The sequence below is a fragment of the Nicotiana sylvestris genome, chromosome 9 (genome assembly GCF_000393655.2).
Source record: "Nicotiana sylvestris chromosome 9, ASM39365v2, whole genome shotgun sequence".
NCBI lineage: Eukaryota > Viridiplantae > Streptophyta > Magnoliopsida > Solanales > Solanaceae > Nicotiana > Nicotiana sylvestris.
The window spans coordinates 146,359,173-146,377,989 of NC_091065.1; the positions used below are offsets into that span (position 1 = coordinate 146,359,173).

Sequence of the window (18,817 nt, forward strand, 5' to 3'; positions counted from 1 at the left end):
AAAGGATTTTGAAGCATGGATTTTTCCACATAATGGAGACCACTTACGAGTCAAAGAGGTAAAAGCATGGAAAGCTAAGAACATATTTAAGAAGCATGGAAATTTGGGAACATCACTATCTCCATGATGGACACTCCCTGAGGAAATTGTTGGACTTGCAGTTTAGCTCTCCACAATTTTTCTTTGGTTAGCATTTAACTACTCCCTCCCTCCCCTTGCTCTTCTTTTTTTAGCGCATACAAATAGATATTCAAGAATGAATTCGAAAAGAAGAAGAAGAAGAAGAGCAAGATACAACTTATCTTTACCATTAACAGAGGCCTGCCCAAAAAATTACTAACTTCCTTGGTTTCTCTGTCTCCTCTAGTAATCTAAACCAAAAATTTCACCTAAATTCTTACTCATTAGTCTTGTCACTACACTCTATTCTCCTACTTTTAAGCTCATTATCTCATTTTTCTAATCTTTCTTCAAGAAGTTTTAGAAATTATTTCACTCTAAATTTTAACAACTTACATTTAAAATGAAACAACTAACAATTCTTATTGAATGTATATTCATGGATCAAGTGTGCCATAATTTCAAGTACTGATAAAGTACTGTTAACTACTTTTTTGAACTAGCTCCTGAATATATTGTATCTTGATTCCCAGTCATGTATTGCATCATTGTTTAATGTAATTACACTTTCTCCTCACTGTATCTATTATCTAATAAAAATAATATAAAACTTTTGGACCCACTTTTGATGTCTTTTTGCCAGACATAACAATACCTGAGATATGCTACCCACAGAAAAAGAAAATCAAGTTTAATTGCCAATAACAGTTAATCTCATTCACTGATAGATACTGAAGTATAAACTTACGAACCTTAACATCTGTTCCTCCAGTAGGCATGAACTCCTCATATATGTAGGATCCTTCACGTCTCACTCTTCTAACTTCTGGATGGAATTCACTTGAGCGGTTACCAACCTGAAAGAAAGAAGGAAGTTAAAGTGCATACTATCAACTTTGATGCTCATCATATGTAAATACAACAAATAAATGTAAAAAGTGGCAGAAGCAAAGATATATGGATGACTTAATAAGTGAACTTCAATTGTTAGAAGTTGCAATGCGTTTGAAAGATATGAATAAGGATGCTCGCTGCAAGTTTAACACATTTTGCTCTCATACTTTCCATTATAAAGGAAATGTCACAAGTAGACACCTACAGAAATTGCCAGTAGTCTTTGAAGCCCAAGGAGAAGCAGGAACTGAAATAAGACTTGACAATATCATAATGAAAGTAATGATCTTTTAAGTATCATCACGGATGTTGGACGAAGGATTGAAGTTAAGGAACATATTAAATCCTTCTCCGGAATTATTGCCCGGGCAATGTATAATGAAATTATCCGAGCAGACAAATGCAACTCTCTCCTAGCCAAATGTCTAAATTTCTCTCTGCAGCATTTAAAATCTATCTGTAAAATAATTGTATCCGTGACACAGCTAAAGAAAAAAGTCACTGGATCACCACAGATCATCGAAATCATTCTCAATCACCCATTGCGGGTTTCTATACAAGACATTGTGGATTAGAATACAAGAACATTGCAAGAATATCCATAAGCAGAGCAGCCGCAGTCTCAGACACAAAAGGAAGCTGGTCAAAGAAAAACTTGTCTATGAAAGCAATTCCAAATCTTTGCTCAAACAATATGTCATTTATAATTTTCACCTTTCGGAACAATTCCTTCATTCCCCCGCCTGCTGAACTAGGGTAATATATCATTATTCTGTGATCATCACCTACTCAAACAATGAGAGACTGAATAAGCCAGTGAAAATGGTATTTGCATAATATCAGAAATGCAGCACATTCAAAAGCAAATTCTCACAGTTAGAAAACCTGCATTAGTAATAGCAGTCATAAGATATAAGCAATAAACCTTAGGTCTAAGTGCAAAGCCAACTAAACTTTTCAAACTCCATTTAGCAGTCATAACCTAATATAAATCATTTTGGTTTCTCATCCAAGCAAAACTTAGCCAAGAGGCATCCATGTGTATCCCACTATTTGGATAGCATCAGGTGGTCATTTATTTAGCAAATTTTGCAAGGAACACATAAATATGTGTCTTGCCTTCTGACATATTGCAGTCTATTGAAGCCATATGTTGTAGTTATAGTGCAAACAACATATTAAGAAGCTAATCGATCAGAGAGAAAAAAAAACAAGAGCACATATTTATAAAAACCTCACAAAGATGGGAAGGCAGGAGACTCACCATTAACAGGCTTTTCCACGAGAGGTTTGCAAAAGCGATTCCCATGAACTTCAACAAAGTCATCTTCTTCAACAAAATAATCCAGTTCTTGATAAGGCACCTCTCTATTAACGCAAGCATATCTTGGAACTGGGATTCCAAACATATCAAGATGCTGAAATACCACAAAGCAAAACAAAAAATGAAAAGTGTCTAAATAATTCCTTTTTTTTTATGGAAATACAAAATCAAGAAGATACTGATTTCATACAAGGTTAGTTTTTACATTGACAAGTCCCTCACAGAAGGGGGAAAGGGTTTCCAACAGGAAGATGAAGGCCGAAAAGTCTAAAGTGGAGATATCAATAAGCTGTCTTGACAACTTTGAAGTTGAAGTATAAACAAAATGATTTGAAGTTTAAGTTGGGAGAAAGCTTGTCGGATATTTAGCAGAAAGCTTGGATTGGCAATACTTGAAAAAGCCAACTAATCCGGTTAACCAATTAAATATCGTTCCTACATTTCCCTAGTTCTTTTTTTCTTTATCTTTTTTTCTTGTAAGTCATTCCTATTCTTCCTCGTAATATGGAAAGAGTTCAAAGGGATATTCAGATGGTTTTGCAGAAGATTTTACCAAATAATATGTTCTAATCTTTTTTTCATTTCTTCATGTTAAAATAAAATTGGTCCAAATAGAGGAAGTGAATAATGAGGAATCTTATAGACCCAAACTTTTGAGGTGTAGCTGTGTTGAAATAAGCAGTTGAATGTATCACAAAAGGTAATCAACTTACATATTCATAATGCTTATGGGAAAATGCTTATAGGAATCTACTTTTTGCTTTATTGCTTGTATACGTGAGATTTTCCCGTTATTAATAAAATTACTTACCTTACCAAAAAATATGTGTCAATCACAAACGAGCTACAGGAAAAGGAGGAAAATATATATTCATTCTTAGAACATAAGTGAAGTTGAAAATGATCTTTCTGAAGTCTATTGGCGTTAGTATTCATGTTACTGACACGGGCACTGCTCAGTTCTAAAATATGATCATGCTGAAATTGGCCATATCCTACTCTGACCCTCGATAATGCTGAAGCACGATCACATTATATCTTGAACAGGGCATTCAAACCTACTTGGCAAACATGTTGAGGAGTATAAAGGGTACATAAAGCACAACTTTAAGTTTATAACAGTGTTTTGGATGTAAGCCGGCAGCGAATGTATTTGTACTCACACCCTCGAAGAAAAATACAACAATTTTACAACTAAAAATGGCAGTGCACAAATACAATTGTGAGTCTGCAACCAGAGAACTCGTTGAAGAAGTGGACAACCGAGAATTACGATCTGGTAAAAAGGGTAATGTAATTAATTTATTCACCTTATGTCTGCATTACATTATGAATCCAATCTGCTTTGAACGAATGACTATTAGCATTTCACTCAAATATATTTATTTCGCAGGGAATCATGTTGCTACAAAGTATGTGAATAACCTTCAGACAGACAGCTAAAGGAAGCATAGCAATCAATTAGTGCAGTTTTTTGTTGATAAATACGCTTAACGAGAAAACACTTTTAGACGAACAAGTCAAGGCCACTGTAGTTGGATATTGTGACTCAGATTTTGCGGGTGATCTGGACAAACGAAGATCAACTACTGGTTATGTGTTTACTTTTGCAAAGGCACCAGTTAGTTGGAAGTCTACTTTGCAGTCAACAGTTGCTTTGTCTACAACAGAGGCAGAGTACATGGCTATTACAGAGGCTGTGAAAGAGGCAATTTGGCTTCAAGGATTGCTAAAGGAGCTTGGTGTTGAACAAAAAGGTATCACAATTTTTTGTGATAGTCAAAGTGCTATTCAATTAGCGAAGAACCAAGTTTATCATGCAAGGACGAAGCACATTGATGTTCGGTATCATTTCGTACGAGAAATCATAGAAGAAGGTGGAGTCACGGTGAAGAAAATTCATACTACAGAGAATCCTGCTGATATGCTGACAAAGGTGGTGACTGCGGTCAAGTTTCAACATTGTTTGGATTTGATCAACATTGTTGAACACTGAAGATTGAAGATGAAGACACAACCAAAATTTGTTATTGAGAGAGAATTGAAAATGTGGAATTTTGCCAAGGTGGAGATTTGTTGAAGTTTGGCAAAATGCCAAAGTCCCACATTGGTTGGGAGTTAAGTTTGGGGGGGATTTTTCCCCTATAAAAGAAGGCCTAATGTTTAGGATTGAAACACACCTCTCATTTGCCTTCTCATCTGTTTAAGGCATTTGTATCTTCTCTCTTTAGTATTATTTCACTTGTATTTTTGGAGTGGAATAAAATATTGGTTGTGTCCGAGGAGTAGGCAAAATTAGCCGAACCTCGTAAATTCTGGTGTTCCCTTTATTGTTGCTTTATTGTCTTATTTATTATTTGGTGGCTGTCATAATTTTTGGTATAGTAGTTGTGACTTATTCACACTATATACATTTGGCTTCCGCAACAATTGGTATCAGAGCCAAGGTACTGTCTAAGTATGCTCTGTGGTTGCAGCATAGTCTGATCTTCCACATCAGAAAAGATTTATCTTGGTAACTGAGTCAAGGTTCTGTCTGAGTATGCTCTGTGGTTGCAGCTTAGTCTGATCTTCCACACCAGAAAGGAAATAATCTTGATTTGTGTCGTCAGCTATTAAATAATATTTGTGTCAAAGATGGGAGACAATAAACAAGAAGAATCTACATCAAGTGTCAACAATACGTCATCATTGGCATCTTCGCTTATGACAAGAATTGTGTCAAATGCGAAATTTGCGGTCGAAATATTTGACGGGTCCGGACATTTTGGGATGTGGCAAGGCGAGGTTCTAGATGTCCTTTTTCAACAAGGGCTAGATCTGGCCATTGAAGAAAAGAAACCAGATGTTATTGGAGAAGAAGATTGGAGAATTATCAACCGTGTTGCTTGCGGTACCATTCGATCCTACCTTGCTAGAGAGCAGAAATATCCATACACAAAGGAAACTTCTGCAAGTAAATTATGGAAAGCACTGGAGGATAAATTTTTGAAGAAAAACAGTCAAAATAAATTGTACATGAAGAAGAGACTGTTTCACTTCACCTATGTTCCTGGTACCACGATGAATGAACATATCACCAGTTTCAATAAGTTGGTCACAGATTTGCAAAATATGGATACAACTTATGATGATGGTGACTTGGCCTTAATGTTGTTGGCGTCACTTCCTGATGAGTACGAGCACCTTGAAACTACTCTACTCCATGGAAATGACGAAATTTCTCTCAGAGAAGTTTGTTCAGCTTTGTACAGCTATGAACAAAGAAAGCGAGAAAAACAGAAGGGCGGAGAAGGAGAAGCACTGTTTGTGAGGGGTCGTCCTCAAAATCAAACGAGGACAAAGAAGGGAAGATCCAAGTCAAGATCCAGACCCAGCAAAGATGAATGTGCCTTTTGTCGAGAAAAAGGGCACTGGAAGAAAGACTGTCCGAAGTTGAAGAATAAGGCCAAACATAACAATGGAAAGGCCATTATGGATTCAAATGTAGCTGATTGTGATGATTCAGACTTCTCATTAGTTACAACAGAGTCATCAACATCATCAGACATATGGTTGATGGACTCGGCTTGTAGCTATCATATGTGTCCCAACAGGGACTGGTTCGTGGAATTTCAAGAAGGAGAATATGGAGTCATCCACACAGCGGATAACAGCCCTCTTACCTCATATGGCATTGGTTCAATACGATTAAGGAACCATGATGGAATGATCAGAACATTAACAGATGTTCGATATGTACCGGATTTGAAGAAGAATCTCATCTCTGTGGGAGCCCTAGAATCAAAAGGGTTCAAAATCATTGCAGAAAATGGAGTGATGAGAGTATGCTCCGGTGCACTAGTGGTAATGAAGGCTAATCGGAAGAATAATAATATGTACCGCTATCGTGGCAGTACAGTTATTGGGACAGCGACAGTAACATCCAGTGACGACAAAGAGGCAGAAGCAACCAAGCTATGGCACATGCGCTTGGGACATGCTGGAGGAAAATCCTTGAAAACTCTATCAGATCAAGGATTGTTAAAAGGAGTAAAGGCTTGCAACTTGGAGTTTTGTGAGCATTGTGTCAAAGGGAAACAGACAAGGGTTAAATTTGGTACAGCGATCCATAATACTAAAGGCATTTTGGATTATGTACACTCTGATGTTTGGGGTCCTTCCAAAACACCTTCATTGGGTGGGAAGCACTATTTTGTAACCTTTGTTGATGATTTTTCTCGAAGAGTGTGGGTGTATACAATGAAAAACAAAGATGAAGTGCTGGGAATTTTTCTCAAATGGAAGACGATGGTGGAGAATCAAACAGGCAGGAGGATCAAGTGTATTCGCACAGACAATGGAGGTGAATACAAAAATGATCATTTCAATAAGGTCTGTGAAAATGATGGCATCGTCCGACACTTCACTGTTAGACATACACCACAACAGAATGGAGTGGCAGAACGTATGAACCGGACCTTGCTGGAGAAGGTACGGTGTATGTTGTCCAATGCTGGCTTGGGCAAAGAATTTTGGGCTGAGGCAATTACATATGCATGCCACCTCATTAATCGTCTACCATCTGCTGCTATTGATGGCAAGACACCATTTGAAAAATGGTATGGAAAGCCTGCTGTAGATTATGACTCTTTGCACGTGTTTGGCTCAACTGCATATTATCATGTGACAGAGTCAAAATTGGATCCAAGGGCAAAGAAGGCTATTTTTATGGGAATTACTTCTGGAGTCAAAGGATATCGCTTATGGTGTCCTATGACAAAGAAAGTAATATTCAGCAGGGATGTTACCTTTGATGAATCTGCTATGGTAAATAAGGTAACAGAAGATACCAAACAAAATGAAGATGCTTCTAAGCAGGTGGAGTTTGAGGGAAAATTTATTTTTCCTACACAAGAAGCAGAGGAGGAAACAAATGAAGATTATCCTCTAGAAGGAGAGCCAGTAGAGGAGATTCCAACTCAGGAACCTCAACAACAACTTGAATCAATAGCAACCAGCAGGCCAAAAAGAACAATAACGAAACCTGTTCGTCTCATAGAGACGGTTGCTTGTGCAACCTCAATTGTAGCTGATGATGTTCCTACCACTTATAAAGACGCAGTCCAAAGTTCAGAAGAAGATAAGTGGAGGATTGCCATGAATGATGAAATACAGTCCCTTCATCAGAATCATACATGGAGATTGGCCAATCTCCCGAAGGGAAAGAAAGCAATTGGGTGCAAATGGGTATTTGCAAAGAAGGAAGGATTTCCTAACCAAGTAGATGTTCGCTACAAAGCAAGATTGGTGGCCAAAGGATATGCTCAAAAGGAGGGAATTGATTACAATGAAGTGTTTTCTCCAGTTGTAAAACATTCCTCCATTAGAATTATGTTGGCTTTGGTAGCACAGTTGGATTTGGAACTAGTTCAGATGGATGTAAAAACTGCGTTTTTACATGGAATCTTGGAGGAGAAAATCTACATGACTCAGCCAGAAGGATTCAAAGTTGTTGGAAAAGAAAATATGGTGTGCAAACTTGAAAAATCGTTGTACGGATTGAAACAATCTTCTAGACAATGGTACAAGCGATTTGACGAGTTTATGTTGCGGCAAGGGTACAAGAAGAAGCAAATACGATCATTGTGTATATTTGCGCAAGCTTAAAGATGGTTCCTTTGTATATCTTCTCCTATATGTTGATGATATGTTGATAGCTTCCAAGAATTTGGAAGAAATTGATAAGTTGAAAATTCAACTAAAGAAGGAGTTTGAGATGAAGGATTTGGGTGAGGCAAAGAAAATTCTTGGCATGGAGATAATAAGAGATAGACGTTCAAAGAAACTCTGTTTATCTCAAAAAGAATATTTGAAAAGAGTACTACAACGTTTTGGCATAGATGAAAAGACTAAGCTAGTTAGTACTCCACTTGCTCCCCATTTTAAGCTAAGTACTACTATGTCGCCAATGGATGAAGCTGAACGAGAGTATATGTCAAAGGTACCATACGCAAATGTTGTTGGTAGCTTGATGTATGCAATGGTTTGCACAAGGCCTGACATTTCACAAGCTGTTGGAGTTATTAGCAGATATATGCACAATCCAGGGAAGGAGCATTGGCAAGCTGTGAAGTGGATTCTACGGTATATTCATAATACTGTAGATGTCGGGTTAGTTTTTGAGCAGGAAGACAATCAGTCTGTAGTTGGATATTGTGACTCAGATTTTGCGGGTGATCTGGACAAACGAAGATCAACTACTGGTTATGTGTTTACTTTTGCAAAGGCACCAGTTAGTTGGAAGTCTACTTTGCAGTCAACAGTTGCTTTGTCTACAACAGAGGCAGAGTACATGGCTATTACAGAGGCTGTGAAAGAGGCAATTTGGCTTCAAGGATTGCTAAAGGAGCTTGGTGTTGAACAAAAAGGTATCACAATTTTTTGTGATAGTCAAAGTGCTATTCAATTAGCGAAGAACCAAGTTTATCATGCAAGGACGAAGCACATTGATGTTCGGTATCATTTCGTACGAGAAATCATAGAAGAAGGTGGAGTCACGGTGAAGAAAATTCATACTACAGAGAATCCTGCTGATATGCTGACAAAAGTGGTAACTGCGATCAAGTTTCAACATTGTTTGGATTTGATCAACATTGTTGAACACTGAAGATTGAAGATGAAGACACAACTAAAATTTTGTTATTGAGAGAAAATTGAAGATGTGAAATTTTGCTAAGGTGGAGATTTGTTGAATGGCAGAAATCCCACATCGGTGAAGTACCAATTTTGGTTGGTACTTCACCCTATAAAAGGAGGCCTAATGTTTAGGATTTAAACACACCTCTCATTTGCCTTTTTATTTTCTTAAGGCGTTTGTATCTTCTCTCTTTAGTATTATTTCACTTGTATTTTTGGAGTGGAATAAAATATTGGTTGTGTCCGAGGAGTAGGCAAAATTTGGCTGAACCTCGTAAATTCTGGTGTTTCTTTTATTATTGCTTTATTGTCTTATTTATTATTTGGTGGCTGTCATAATTTTTGGTATAGTAGTTGTGATTTATTCACACTATATACATTTGGCTTCCGCAACAAGAAAAAGAGGAAGAACATCAAAACTATATCTGGAAAGATAAAAGCAAAAAGTGTCTCATCTTCTAGTTGCATTCACTTGTCTTCACAAACTAAAAATCTGCTACCAAATCTTTGCACCTTGCCGAAACAACAATCATTCCTCATCTTTTTCACATGCAGATTAAATGAAAAAATCAATTGCAAACAACAAAAGTTCTACACATCAGCATAGTATGCTTTATCAAAGTTGACGAGGCAAAAGAAAAGGAGTTTAACAGTCTGTATGACATCAGAAAACATAAGCTCGTTGTTTCAATGTGTGAATGACCAATTTCTTACGACTCTTTAAACACCTTTAATTATAGGCATGACTTTTGAACACATCATGAAAGCATGATAAAAGGGTTTCACTTACTTTCTCAATGCAGCATATTCTTCAACCTTCTCCAAAGGATATCCACTGGAATGGAAGGCAATCAAGCAATCACATACCGGCCAGCTGCAAACATGATATATTCACCCCATCAATAATGTGTAGAGTATATAGTGAAAAGAATTGCTCTCAGTTACATGTAAGAACAAAGCATATAAAACATAAGGTTGAAAAAATTTGCAAGTTAGTGGTAATGGCTGATTAGAAAGACAAAATGTTCTTTAAGAATTAAACTCATGCATCAGCAAACAGAAATATTATATAGTATAAATTGAAGTAGTATACTAGCAATTGAAGTCAGAGTTGATTCTGGAATAAGTACCTCTCGATTGGATCCTCGAGAATAACTTTGTCCCCAAAATGAACTACCTGCAAGTATATACATCTTATCAGAAAAACGAATAAATCTTAATAATAAACAACGAAAGCAGCAAAATTAGTAAAACAGTTGTTTTAAATACTTCCTTTTGTAGACATAAATGAATAAAATTGTCCCATCCCTACCTCTCTAAAGTTTTCAGATTGAATGGTTCACACAATTTAACATGGTAAATTAGTAGGTAGAGATCTTTACTTCAACTCTCACCATCACCACTCGACAAAAATATTTCACTTACTTGGTCTAAGAAAAAAAAAATTAGACGTTTGAGTGAGCTAATTGTGTTCCAGATATAAGTAAATAAAAGTGTCCACCCAAGGGAAGCAGAAGGAGAACCATGAGGTCTCAAGTTTAAATCCCATCAAAGGCAAAAAAATACTAGGTAATTTCTTCCCATTTATCTAATCGATCTAATCCTTGGTGGACAGAGTTATCCAATACTCATGTTGCTAGCCAGAACACCACTGTCATAAATAAATAAATAAATAAATAAGTCACCTATCTAATAGTCCTAGCAGGTAATCAGTCAAGATGCATGCGAACGGACCACCGTCATAAATTAAATAAATAAAATGTCCCCTATCTAATAGTCCAAAGCTTTCAAATAACACTAACGCACAATTCAACAATTCCACTGTCAGAACACTCTGCTTTACTCACTGGCGGTGCTTTTTCTTTTTCACAATTTTCAGGAGACGGAATAATTTACGGGTTAAGCAAACAAAATTAAAAAGGTGGCGAGATAGTTTAACAGTGAATGAATTACCTCAAATTCACCAAACGATTGTAATCTATCAAGTATCTGTCCCATGGGAGCCGAAAATACCTAAAAATCAAAATTCAACAATTGAAAGACAAAAAAAAGTATCATTACGAGTGAAAATAGTTTTTGATATGCTAATAAATATAGCAGTGGTAATTTTGCATGCGCTCTGGGCGAAAATGAATTTAAATAAATTAAAGGAAGAGAACCTCCGGGCCGCATTTCACCTTCTTTTCCATTACACAAACACCTATCCTTATCTTCTTTTCCATCTCTTTTTTTCCCTCTCTATTTCTCTCTTTTACCGATGAAAAGCTTCGAACATGCTTTTAAATCTCTTATTTTCACTGCTCTGAAAAAAGAAAAAATTGGCAAATCCAAACAGTCATTATACACATTCAATGTACGAAAAGCACACGTATGATAGATAGAAGGAAAGGGAAAAATAATGAAAATGAATGAAAAATATAGCAAAAAATAAGTAAAAGTGTAACTATAAACCGTAAGATTCGCGGTAGTTGTAACGGAAAGGAGAAAAAAATGGAGATTTTGCTACTTGCTGAAAAAGTTGTAGTATTAAGCAGCAGCTAATAAGAAGTAGAGGGAGTCACGAGAGCAGAAAGCGCACTGCGGTCTGCGGGCGGATAGGCTGCTTGACACGCGTAGCTGTAGACAAAAATATTTTTTGCCTTGATTCCGTATACTTTTTACATGGTCGATCTCAAGTCAGGATAGAAAAAGAAGGATATTGCCTATGGCTAAAATCAACGTAAAACTTGCCATGAATCTCACAATATGCCCGCCCCAAGCCTAGTTGTTGTGTTTTAAAAGGTTTACTTGGGATTCGCTTGGCGGCACTATCAAAACGCGTTGAGACTTAGGTATGGAGCCTAATTTTGCGAGTTTAATTGTCTGATTGTATGCCCGAAACATGCCTAATATTCGCCATTCGCGGTTCGCCTAAAAGTTTCTAGTGCAAAGCATACGTCAAATCCCTTAATTGGTATTGTTGGCACTCAAAATTCTTTAACAAATAAGGGGTCATTTGGTATGAGGTATAAGTAGGTATAAGGGTGACATAAAAATTTAATACCACATTAATATTCTGTTTGGTTAGCAAACCAGGTATAAGTTATCCCGGTGTTAATTTTAACACTGGGATAACTTATACCTTATAGAAGGTGGGGTAATTAGCACCAGTATAACTTATACCTTCTTCCTAGAAATTATGCAATTGTCATTCTTAATACAACATACCAAACAATGAATAAACAACAATTCCATCATAACTTATCTCAATATAACTTATATCGACGTAACTTATATCGGTATAAATCGTATTCCAACCAAACGACCCCTAAGTGATTAAAGTTATCTTCATCCATAGAAATATAAAAAAGTGAGAGTAACTCAATTAAATAATGAGACATAGTATTGCATATTTACCAATTGAGAATATCAGAAGAGAGTGAATATCATTTGAATAGCCAAATTTATATTTTTACTTACTATAGATATTATTTGTTATTTGAAAGCAATTTTATATTTACTCATGTGGAATAATATTTAAAATTATATTATTGATGAAGTTTCTTGATTATTAACATTTAGAGAGATAGACTGTGTAGTTTGATAATATTTTTTAAAATATTATAATTTTTAATTTTTTAATCATTTGAAAGATAAGACATGATAGTTGATTTTTATCTTATAGTAACTTTAACGCTATTGCATTATTTATATTTATAAAAAATGCTAAATATTTTATTTTTGTGAGTTTTTTTAATTTTTTAATTTTCTTAAGCTTTTAATGTGCTTTATATACTTATTGTGATTATATGCTATTTTATTAATTTATAAATTAATTTTTTTTATGATTCATGGGGCTTATACCCCATGTCTCAGGGCTTATACCTCACTCTACGTTAAGTAAAAGGTCTCGTCTTATGCTTCTGCCTTTTAAAATACTGGTCTTCATCCTTACGAAGATATTTGTTTGAATGTTTTCGAAGTACGAGAGTGAAATTAATTAATTTTTTATGTTAATTTGGATATAAATTTTATAAAAAAAAATTAAAATAAATTTTATATATTAAAAAACTATATAAAAATATTATAAATTGTAATAATTAACAATTTAAAATATTTAAAAACTCTTTGCAAAAAAAAACTTAATTTCCAAATAGTAAAATGTTCAATTTTTTAAACGGAGGAAATAATTAAACATATTTTCATTAATTTCTTTAAAAAAAATTATGATGCTAAAATCTAAGTAAAATAGAAAATCACAATTGTGTCAGTGAATCAACTATAGTGCAATTGCAAGCTAATTTATGTCCACTGTATGTATTTTTATTTATGTTCTTTGCTTTGCCCAAAATCAATTAATGATATATTAAATGTTTCTGTTATAGAAGTATATATTTTTTATAATTTAATTAGGATATTTTTATTTCAATTATTTTTGAATTATGATAAAGTAATGTGATTTGGTGACATATGGATAATGGACAAACACAATATATTGGCTGGAGGTATTAGGATGATAGGATCTTGGAATATACATTTAGAAGGTGATCCAAAAAAACAATTGAGAAAAAACGTGAAAAGTTTTGGACATTTGGATCGACCTTGAAAAGCTTATAAAACGATATATAAGTGCTACGTTGTCCATGTCACTATCAATATCATAGAGCTTGACTGTCCTTTTTCGTAGTATCAAAGTTCACTTGAAAAAAGGTGATGGATTATAAAGTTGTTCTTATGCATTTTGGCACATGATATAATCATGATGCTTTTATGATATTTGCACTATTTAATTATAGCTCTTAACAAAAAAAAATATGTTCTTTTCACCAAAACATACTAACTATTTTGTTTTATTTCATGTCATGTAATTACTACCTTTTGTTCTATATTATCCGTTAGTTCACATTTTTGCTCATCTTTAATAAAAAAAAATATCTGATAATGTTGATTATAAGAATATTTTATAATTACTTTTTATCTATTTTTAATATCGAAATAAACATTTCGCTAATTGAAGTATTAAGAGTGAATTTTGCAAAAAGAATGTTTTTTTGTTTTTCTAAATTATTAAATATTTTACAATAATTTCAGTTTAAAAGGACAAATTACATGACTAGCGGTAGTATTAAACTAATATAATTAAGATCAAATTTTAAGGCACTGACCAATGAGTATAAATACTAAATACATACTCCTACAATGAAAATCATGCATTTGTCTTTCTTCCCTCTCCTTGTTTTTTTTTTTTTTTGGCTGATTCATCCTTTCGCAATAAGATGATACAAAGTATATCCCTATTTTACTTTTTCTTTCAATAAGGTATATCCATCTATTATTTCAAAATATGTATATATGTATTCCACACCATCAAATATGTGGTAAGATGAATAGGTTGCTCGGATTAAACATCACAAGGTTTGAGTTGCAGAAATAAAAGAAATTTGATAAAAAGCACTTCTTCTTTAATAAAACTCACACAGAACGATTTCAAATTAATCTGAACTTCAATGCTAATCAAAAATTAAAAAAAAATATTCCATAAAAAAAAAAGACGGAAACCTTTAAAGCGTAATGCCTGTGAAGCCGCATAGTTAGTCGAAAAAAATTCGCATATTCACCACTTTATAATGATGGAACTTTTTTGATGGAAAAAAAAAAAGTAATGGAACTTTTCGTGGGGGCCCGTCCAGACATATATTCTCATGGCTTTCAAGTTTGATTTACTAATGCATAAAGAGTTTAACCCCTCTATATTAATACTGTATGAGCTATTTTAAGCGACATATAACACGTAATTATTGTGTATATATCCTACTTTACACGAGCAAGTTTTATAAGATAATTACCACACCAACGGTTGTGGTGGGTGGTAAGTACCCCTCCATTCATAATCAAACTTGTTTGAGTTTCGTATACTAAAAATAAAGTCGTTTTTTACTGGGAGTGTTTTACCCCAAAATGAGACTTTTTGGAGCGAATCCAAATTAGTAGTAGCCAAAAATGGGTATCAAATATCTTCTAAAATAGTTATAAATAAATCTTTATGATACACATTAGTAACCAGAAAAAAACAGTTAGTAACTAGTTAAAGGTTAAATTAAAAATTATTTACAGTTTCAGCGTGAATTCACATGCATGATAGCTTGTAATGGCAAAATTTCATGAATAGAATGTTGACCACCGACCATTTGGACGCGGAATATCTGCTACCTATTCTCTTTGCTGCAGTTTCGGAGAAAGAAAAAAAAACATTTTATTCAGATGCTAACAAAGCCACAGAAAAGAACATCAATAGATACGTACAGCCTTACAGGTATAGAAAGAGATTATGCTCGATTGTGTAATGAATTTATATACTCTATTAGTTTAAAATTGACTTGTAACATAGGCAACTTTACAATTGAGTCTAGTAGGGTAACTTTAAAAAAAAAAAGCGATTAAATTATTTTTTACATTATCAGTATATATAAGTTGAAACGCATGATATATGTACAAGCCAAGTTTGACCTAAATTGAACAGTAACAAAGATGATTTTCGAGGACTATTATATTCTTATCGATCTAACAGAAGCTAAACCTTCCAAACAAGGAGCCAAAAGGTAGCATAATATATTAATATCTAGATAATTAATTTATAACCTGTTAATTAATAATGGTACTAATTTAATAACCAGCTATAATAGATTAAGGATTTAATTTTCATATATTTACAGTGTAGAATTTTTATTCTATCAGGTCATCTAAAAATAACTACAAGTAACTAATCTATGATAAGCGGAATTAGTCACTTGAATACAATAAGATAGATATCCTGCCTGGACATTTTACAATCAGGGGCGAAGCCAGCCCTTCGGCTACGGGTTCGGCCGAACCCAATAGTTTTGGTCCAAATCTTATATATGTCTTAAAAAATTATTAAATATGTACAAATTATTAAGTTAGAACCCAGTAACTTAAAAGAACTAGAATCCTAAACTCATAAACTTTAAATCCTAACTCCGCATCTATTTACAATACATGCAATAAGGAAATTCTTTGCATTGTCAATGTCTATAAGTTAAATCCATAATTTATGCAACACTAATCGCGTACGTAATTTTTTTTAACACCGCGAACATATATATAAATAAAATACATTGTTAAATGTTAAGATAAGGTCGAGCGTACTAACCTTTAGATGCAGATGAAGCTAAGGTACTACCACAACATCCATGGTTGCATTGTTGGGTGGTAATTCTAACTTAAGAGGACATAAATTCCCATTTATTTTGTTGCGCAAACACAATGTAATATTCTTGAGCCCTGTTTCTTCCTCTAACTTTTGAGTTAGTTCCTCTAGCCCTTGCCCTTTGAACTGAAATGAAGGTCCTTTCACTTCATCATTCACAGTTCCCTTCTCATCTGCCACATAATAATAGATCAGCCGACCTTCGGGCTTTGTCATAGCAGCATCAAATTTTGACTGCATGTTAATGAATTTAAGTTATATGCAATATATATATAAAAGTGAAATATACATTTAAATAAGAATTGTCAGAAATTTATTAACTCAACACCGGTAATAACAACTAAGCAACCACATAAGATAAAATTGTAAAAGCATTGCCATGTCATCGACACATATATAGTTAAATTCAACTTCGATCTTATATATGTTGATAATTCTTATTGGAAAAACGTATATGAATAACACTAGGGTAAAAATGGGAGAAATGGGGAAGTAATAACATAGGTGTTGCCCTGTAAATGTGTTTCTAGTGTTGGTGACGTGACAATACTTATTTGACAATCTTATCTTATCATGTGTCAGCTTAATTAGCTGTAAATATTTAGCATTGGCTGGCTTAAATGAGTTCCCAATAATTTCATTTGAGCGAAAAGGATAGTTAATTTATTTTTCTGGTTACAAAATATAATTTTACGACTTCTTTGCAGTAGACCCTTAATTCGATGACATGAAATTAACCACATTTCATTTGGCATAAGAAAGTGGTGATCAATATATTAGACATTAGCTTTAGCTGTATATAGAAAACTAACCTGATTATGAATCTTGGAAGACCTGGAAAACGTAAGACGAAAAGATGAGCTCAAATCACCATCTAATAATTTTTTCTGTAGTTCGGGCAGTAACTCTTTACTTGATTGGGATTGAGATATAGTTGTTATTATTGTTGCGCCGGGCAGTAACTCAATAATATCTATTTCCCATAAGATCCAATCTTGATGTCTATAAGGTATGTCATGTGTAATTGAATTTCTAAAAGGGGGTAATCCACTATTTGCCCTCAAAAATTTCCCATATTTTGTTTTGAGCTTCACTAAAGATCCAACATTAACAGGTTCTCATTCAATTGAGGAATCCAAATTTTTGGGCAAACTTTGAACAACTTTAAGACCCGTTACACCAAGAAGAAATTGTTCATCTGTGGCCATTAGATATTTGCCATAACAACTATTCAAACGTACAACATTATTATTGATTCCTTTAGGAAATTCAACTGTCCATTTTGCAGTCTTAGATGTTCCATGACGATGTTGGTGCACTGTTTCTTGATTGGAATTGGCATGTAAGAATTTCCCGTGGTGGCTTTTTAGCCTGATGGATTTTGCTTTCTCGAAGAATTCCATCCTAAGATTCTATAATGAGGATGAAATTCCAAAAACAAGGACATATTCACGTAACGCTACAATTTTAATCAAAAGAAAATTTCAGCAAATCTCAAATCTATTCACCAAACAACTTCCTAAAAAGAAGGTCCATCTTTTAATCTACTATTTTTGCATGGTAGACTTTTAGCCTAACAGATTGGCTTTCTCGAAGAATTCCATCCTAGGATCTTGTAAGGAAAAGAGAGAAAGGATGAAATTCCAAGAAAAGGGGAGGAGACGCTACGAGTCCATTTGGGCATACAAAATTTTTACTTTTTTCCAAAAACAATTTTGAAAACAATGTTTGGTTATCCATATATTATCAATTTTTTCAATTTTACTTGAAAATGCATTTTCAAATTTGAAAAACAAGTTCTTACCGGTTTTTCAATTAAAAATGCATTTTCACTAGTTTTAAATTTTATAAATTTACCCTATACTTTTAAAATTTATAAAATGACCCCATCAATTATTAACCTACAACTACCCCACGTGTTTCCCCTCGACTATCAGATGAAGCTACCGCAACGGATAATGAACCCTTTCCTTGTGACGACTACCATATTACTAAACAATAGCATGTTTGATTGTTTATTTCAAGTAGTATAATTAAATTGGGATGGTTTTAATATTTTTTACAAGTTATGGGGTATAAATCATATTTCATGGTTTTGCAAAAAAGACATTCAAATATGTTGCAAAAATTATAACCAAACACAACTTCCAAATTCCAAATTTGAAAATTTATTTTGGAATTCATGGCCAAACGCCTACTACAATTTTGAATAAAAAGAGATTTCAAGAAATAATAGATCTATCACTAATTAATTACTTCCTTAAAAAAAATCGATCTTTAATCTTGATTTCATCTTGATCAATAACCTTTGGTCCCTTTCTGTCCACGTTACATTTAATGCAAAATGAATCATATATAAGGACAAGCAGGAGAAAGATTTGAAAATGGTTATTGAAGGCATGCCATGAAAACGTAAAAATTGTACGGGGCGCTCTATTTGGTCGCCCACATTTAACCTATATCTATTTTTTTTCAAAACTTTTAACTTGTACCCACTTTTTAAACAACTTCAGCCTCCTTTCTCCTCCTCCTTCTCCTCTTTTATTTTCTTCTTTCTTCTTCTACAACGATGACTTCAACATTGCTCTCCTTGA

The 18,817-nt window shown here is 34.1% G+C and overlaps 2 protein-coding genes across 8 annotated transcripts in view; both read right to left on the minus strand.

The window, feature by feature from the left end:
• Positions 1-17,680, minus strand: part of LOC104226272 (inositol hexakisphosphate and diphosphoinositol-pentakisphosphate kinase VIP2-like) — a 30,780-nt gene extending 13,100 nt beyond the window's left edge. Inside the window, exons 1-8 of one of the 7 annotated variants that reach the window (XM_070156410.1) lie at positions 17,036-17,680; positions 16,167-16,396; positions 11,176-11,318; positions 10,970-11,029; positions 10,147-10,193; positions 9,807-9,890; positions 2,279-2,432; positions 873-977 (exon numbers count right to left, since the gene is read on the minus strand). In XM_070156410.1, the coding sequence (XP_070012511.1) occupies positions 873-977; positions 2,279-2,432; positions 9,807-9,890; positions 10,147-10,193; positions 10,970-11,029; positions 11,176-11,238 (513 nt within the window). In that variant the 5' untranslated portion in view covers positions 11,239-11,318; positions 16,167-16,396; positions 17,036-17,680. Of the gene's footprint in view, positions 1-872; positions 978-1,728; positions 1,800-2,278; positions 2,433-2,543; positions 2,605-9,806; positions 9,891-10,146; positions 10,194-10,969; positions 11,030-11,175; positions 11,319-11,467; positions 11,556-11,594; positions 11,710-16,166; positions 16,458-17,035 lie in introns of those variants that run through there. The other 6 variants (XM_070156413.1, XM_070156409.1, XM_070156412.1 and 3 more) reach the window with 6 other exon arrangements.
• Positions 16,185-17,626, minus strand: LOC104226271 (uncharacterized). The gene is made up of 3 exons (XM_070158055.1): positions 17,377-17,626; positions 17,036-17,316; positions 16,185-16,457 (listed from the first exon to the last, which is right to left on the minus strand). Exons 1-3 carry the CDS (start codon positions 17,624-17,626, stop codon positions 16,185-16,187), a joined length of 804 nt encoding a protein of 267 aa, XP_070014156.1.
• Positions 17,681-18,817: the final 1,137 nt, after the last annotated feature.